The sequence below is a fragment of the Zea mays genome, chromosome 7 (assembly GCF_902167145.1).
Source record: "Zea mays cultivar B73 chromosome 7, Zm-B73-REFERENCE-NAM-5.0, whole genome shotgun sequence".
Lineage (NCBI taxonomy): Eukaryota > Viridiplantae > Streptophyta > Magnoliopsida > Poales > Poaceae > Zea > Zea mays.
Window position 1 is genome coordinate 178,195,197 of NC_050102.1, and position 5,271 is coordinate 178,200,467.

The 5,271-nt window shown below is 54.9% G+C and overlaps 1 protein-coding gene across 1 annotated transcript; it reads right to left on the reverse strand.

Moving 5' to 3' along the window:
* Positions 1-262: 262 nt before the first annotated feature.
* Positions 263-3,615, reverse strand: LOC100277279 (uncharacterized). Its single transcript, NM_001150893.2, has 2 exons — positions 2,709-3,615; positions 263-1,203 (listed from the first exon to the last, which is right to left on the reverse strand). Exons 1-2 carry the CDS (start codon positions 2,961-2,963, stop codon positions 487-489), a joined length of 972 nt encoding a protein of 323 aa, NP_001144365.2. The 5' UTR covers positions 2,964-3,615; the 3' UTR covers positions 263-486.
* Between the last annotated feature and the right edge of the window lie 1,656 nt (positions 3,616-5,271).

Here is a 5,271-nt window from a genome sequence, read left to right on the forward strand (position 1 = left end):
TTGAGAGCTTGACAGAAGGGGAACAGCAAAAGCAGATGGTGTCTGAATCTGAGCATGAAAACTGATTGGCTTCAGAGTTCAGATATGACTGCTCTTATATACACCATGTTCCTTCGTTCAGTTGGTTTCTTTGTCTTCATGTGTGTTCAAAACAAAAGATTACTGGGTGCTAAGCTAGAGGAGCAGTAATGCACACTCCATTCCGTATAGTATTCCCATCCGCGGCGAGGAAGAACTTGTTGCGATTGCGAATTGAGAAGGTGGTGCAAGCCTCTGCATCTAGCTTAGCTTCCATGCACGCATCCGTAGATTCTTGTTAGTTTTACTCAGACAAACACTTCGCTCTTGCACATTAATTTCAGTACGCACTCAGAAGAAAATTACCAAAGCCTAGCCTAGCCTAGCTAGCGAGGCAAACTACTACTCTCTGATCTGATCTCTGTATGTACACGAACGAGAGAGCTAGCAATGCAAGCCGGCCGGCGGCTAGACGTCGCTGCTTCCCTGCTCATGGTTGCCGTCGTCCCCATCCTCCTGGTGCGCCCGCTTCTTCTTCTTGCCCTGCAGGGCCACGCCGAACAGCTTCACCGTGTCCGTGCCGTCGTCCGCCTCCGGCCGCCGCGGCGGGGATGGGGAGTCCGCCGGGTCCAGCTCCATTAGCCTGCAGGAGGACGCCGCGGCGCCGCCGCCGCCGGCGCTGGGCAGGGACGCGTGCGCCGCCGACGAGGGGCTCGTCACCGGGGCCACGTGGTTCTGCAGGAAGTAGATGATGTCGTTGTAGAGCTTCTTCATGTGCGCCAGCTCCGACAGCAGCAGCGAGTTGCGCCGCCGCAGCTGCCGGTTGTCCTCCGACAGCGCGGCCAGAAAGTCCCCGCCGGAGCCGGCGCCGCTGCCTTCATTGTTGCCGCCGGCGGCGGCGGCTTGAGCACCGCCGTGCGGCGCGGTGGCGGTGGCGATGGGCTCTTCTTGGAAGTGGTGGTGGTGGTACGACGGCACCGGCTGTGCCAGCGGCGGCGGGGAGAACGGGCTGAGGTGGTGGTGGAGATGGTGGTGGTGGTGGTGGTAGGGCTGGTGCGGCGGCAGCGGCGTCGGCAGCGGCTGCGACGACTTCCTCCGGTGGATCTCGGCGAGGAGGTGCTTGGCGCCCTTCCTGAAGAACTCGTTGGCGAACTCCCACCTGTCCGCCACTATCTTCCTGAAGCCCTGCATCAGCCAACAACAACAGCAACAGCAAACCAAAGAGAAAAAATTCAGCATTTCCTTTCTTACAGTGATCAAGTTGTGTTATTAGCTAGCATTCTTTTCCATGAGATCAGAGATCGACGACGACACTGTTGCACAACAGCACACATTGCAATTGCGGCTACGACCATGCATGGCAGATGTACGTGCACATGCATCATCTAGCTAGCAATGCGAAGAGAGAGAGAGAGACGTACGCCAGTACGTGGTGTCCATGACGATGGACGATGCTCATCAGATCAGTGCTGCTGCAGCTGTGTGTGCCACTGTACTGCTGTGTAGTCAGCTCAGCGCTGCTAGTCATGTCACGCGTGTGTTGTGGTGCTAATGCATGGTACTACAGGTATAAGGGTATATACGACTGCTTGGCACAGAATACCATAGGGTATATATTTCTCTCCTCTCTTTTAATTTCGTTGTGCACAATCCTCTCCTCTCCTCTCCCAATGATTGGGAATGAGACTAGCGCACACGAAGGCTGATGAGATTCTTCTAGTACCCAAACAGTACTGTATCTATCTTGGCACAAAATCAAACACACACACGCACACACAAAAGATCTTTTGACTGTTGTTATGAAATTAAAGGCTGTAAATTAAACCTTGTATGCATGTATATATCCTTTACTCTCGAAGTAATAATGCAAGTGAATGAAGTCCCTTTCAACAAGTCAACAGCAACCAGAAAGCCGAATGGATGTGGCCACCACTGTCGCGACCACGGCGTGCTCGTGGCGACCTCTTCCTTCCTCCTCCTCCCCCGCGCCATAGCCATGGTCGCCATCACCTCTCCAGCCCTGTCTGTCGGACTGTCTCCTCCTCCACCTGCTCCGGCGGCATCACGAACCCCCCCTTTCTAAGTTCCTTTACCTCTGCCTAAGCTCGCTGCCATCTCTCTCTCGTCCACGCCGTCGGATCTAGCTAGCTACCTCCTCCGACCCCCCTTTCTAAGTCCCGTCGGAGACGAAGAAGAAGAGAGCTAGCTCCACGGCGCGGGCGACGCAAGCATCACGCGAACTCTATGGCCCAGGAACACGGGACGGGCCCGCATGCGGAACGAACGGCTGGTGCGGGCGCACACACATGCGGTCGTGTGCTCTTCCCTCTTCTCTACCCAAATGCAAACCACACAAATTAAATGCTGCATGCTACATACATATCTGCCTGTCACAGAGAGGGGAGCATGAATGCATGCAACCAACCGATTGGCTAGCTAGTCGTTGGCAGGTCACACCAATGCCTGTGCCTGCCGTATATTCATCCACACACACAGTAGTCCAACAACCAATAAATAAAATCCGACGAGAAAAAAAAAGAGAGAACTTTTTGCTTGTGATATCTTGTCACATTGTAGAGCTAGCAGGAAACAAACAAGATCGAGCAAGGGAACTGAAACCATGCATGCAGTACAATGCAATGCAATGCAATGCATTATGTGTATGTAATGTAATACTACTACGTACGTACATAGGTGTTGAGCTGCCTGACGAAGCTGGAGAAGTTGTTGTGCTTGAAGTAGTTTGGGAGGAGGTCGCGGGCGAACTCGGGCGGGCGCCACACGACGAAGGTGGTGTCGTCGTCGCCCCACGACACGATGTGGTCGGTGCAGGGGTCGTCCACCAGCTGGTACGTCTTGGTCAGGAACGGCGCCGGCACCGGCTTCGCGTGCGGGCTCTCCATCGACACCACCATCTCGCCGCACCGCTCCACCAGGAAAGCCATGGAGATGGGTGGTATGCTGGTACCTTAGCAGCTTGTTGCCCGCCCGGCCGCGCCCACAAACTGTATATGGTCGAGCTAGCTAGCACTAGCAGCCTCCCCCGACTCCCCGAGAGTCCCCGACCCGCTCTGTGTTTCTCTTTGACGATGGCCTCGCGGTCGGCACAGGAATAGGAGATCGATGGAATGGAGGACAAGCAAAAGATGAGAGGAAGAAGAACACGAGCTAGCGAGGACGGAGGAGGGGGAGGAGATATGCAATATAAGCTAGCTAGTAACTATGGGGGAGCTCAGCCTGCGGGCAGGGGGAGAAAGAGAGGGCCGGCCGGGTATGTGATGTGTTGTGTGCGAGACTGCGAGCTAGAGAGGAATTAAAGGCTGCCGCTCTTTAGCCCTATCTCCAGTCTCACTGTCTCGCACTCGCACACATATGACCGCACACACACGTACTACACTATGCACCCACACCACACCCCCACCCCACGAGCTCAGTCAGGCTCAGCTCCTTCCACCTCCTCCCTTCAAATATTCTCTCTCGTGTGTGTGGGTCAGCCGGCCACTGTCTGTGCCTGGACGACCTGGACCGCTGCTGCCTCTCTTCTTCCCCACCCACCCACAGGCCTCTCTCTCTCTCTCTCACTGCCCTAGCATCAGCTAGCCAGAGGACGGCCATCCAGCAGAGCGCTCTCTCTCTCACTCATCATTATATATGCATATGCATGGATATCTGTGCAGGAGCAGTGCTCCAGTCCAGTGCGTCGCTACTCGCTAGCTAGCTGCTGTTGGAGAGAAGATCAGAAGAAGATGGTCGGCCAGCAGCTGAGAGAGAGAGAGAGAGAGAGAGAGAGAGAGAGGCTTTGGCTTTGCATCGCTACTTGCTAGCTATCTAGGCCGTTCTTTTGGCATTACCCTCGCGGTGTCACTCCCCGTATACTTATTATAATTGCTGCCTACTAGGGCATACGTGTTGCTTGGAGGAGATCAAGTAGCTATAGCTAGTGTGTATATATAGTATTATTAAGAGTAAAATACATTTGTGGTTCCTCAAACCGGCATGCTTGTTAATTACTTGGGTCACCAAACTCTTAGAACCATCAAAACAGGAATTCCTTGAAGGGATGAGAGACCGCCCAACTGAGTGAGGACTAAGAGCACGCCAATCGAAGCTTGCCGAAGAACCACCATCCCCTTCTAGTTGATGACGAGCAGCACATCCAAGCACCATAAACTGTCATTATACGCCCTTAAAAGAGTAGGAAGCCTCTAAGGAGGGAAGGCGAGATCATGAGTCCACCTGGCATAAGATTGATGTCAACATCAACAGGAGACAGATGACGAAGCAGAGGTGTCAATGGCCACGCAGCCAAGAGCTACGACCATAAGATGAGATCACGCAACTTGACACAGGCTAGAATGACCAGAATGACCGTCGATCGACGCCAAGCACCACCACCGAATAACATACTTGTCGGGGCACAGAGCCATCGCACAACCACATCCCTCGTAGCTACGCCGCTCTGTTGTCGTGTGACCCTTTAGGTGAGGGGCCACGCAAACGCGAGCGGGGACTAAGAGAGATAGGATGCACAACGACCACTACAACGTTAGAAAACGACAATCTCCCTTCGAGCTAGCAACGACACCGCTATAGAGAATCCAGGCTTCGCTTGCTATCATCCAACGTCGCTCGAGGGGAGAAGCCTCGAAGGGGGGAAAGTAGTAGAGGCAGATATTCACCGACCCGACATAAGATTTAGCACCCCTACCAACAAGGAGAGCACCGACGAAGCAGAGGCGCCTGGGGTTGCCCACTGCCACCTTCCTAGTTGTAGCCCTTGGGCCAGCAACTCCGACGGCGGCGAGGTGGGGAACAGGGGTGGGAGTCGGTGGAGGGCAATGGTACATGGAACATGGACGCCGCCGACGGGAAAACCGGAGCCTGTGCTGTGCTGGATCGGGATATCCACCTCTGAGCTCGTGTCGTTGCTCCTCCCCAACGCATGTGTGCGGCGGCACCGGCAACAATTCAACCCGAGTCACCCTAGAGGCGACAAGAGCGACACTGGTGCCGAGATTGGATGGAGGCAAGCTGAATCCGGAGGTTCCCAAGCTTTTGCGACGCTGAGGCAGCAAGAAGGAATGGCAGACCTTGGACGCCGCCGCCGACGATCAACCTCCCTATGACATCGAGGCCGGCGACGGCGAGCCTCTAATGGTGTTCGCGGATCCCCAGGAGCTGGAGCCGAGGTCGACGATGATGGGAGGGGTTGTCGTTGCCACTCCTCCTAGCTGCCATGTGGCCCTGCATGTG

Bases quoted from the DNA above. Each gene is read 5' to 3' on its own strand.
- LOC100277279 (NM_001150893.2), bottom strand. From the start codon at position 2,963: ATGGCTTTCCTGGTGGAGCGGTGCGGCGAGATGGTGGTGTCGATGGAG. The intron at 1,204-2,708 runs GTACGTACGTAG...TGGCTGATGCAG, and splicing joins TCAGGCAGCTCAACACCTAT to GGCTTCAGGAAGATAGTGGC.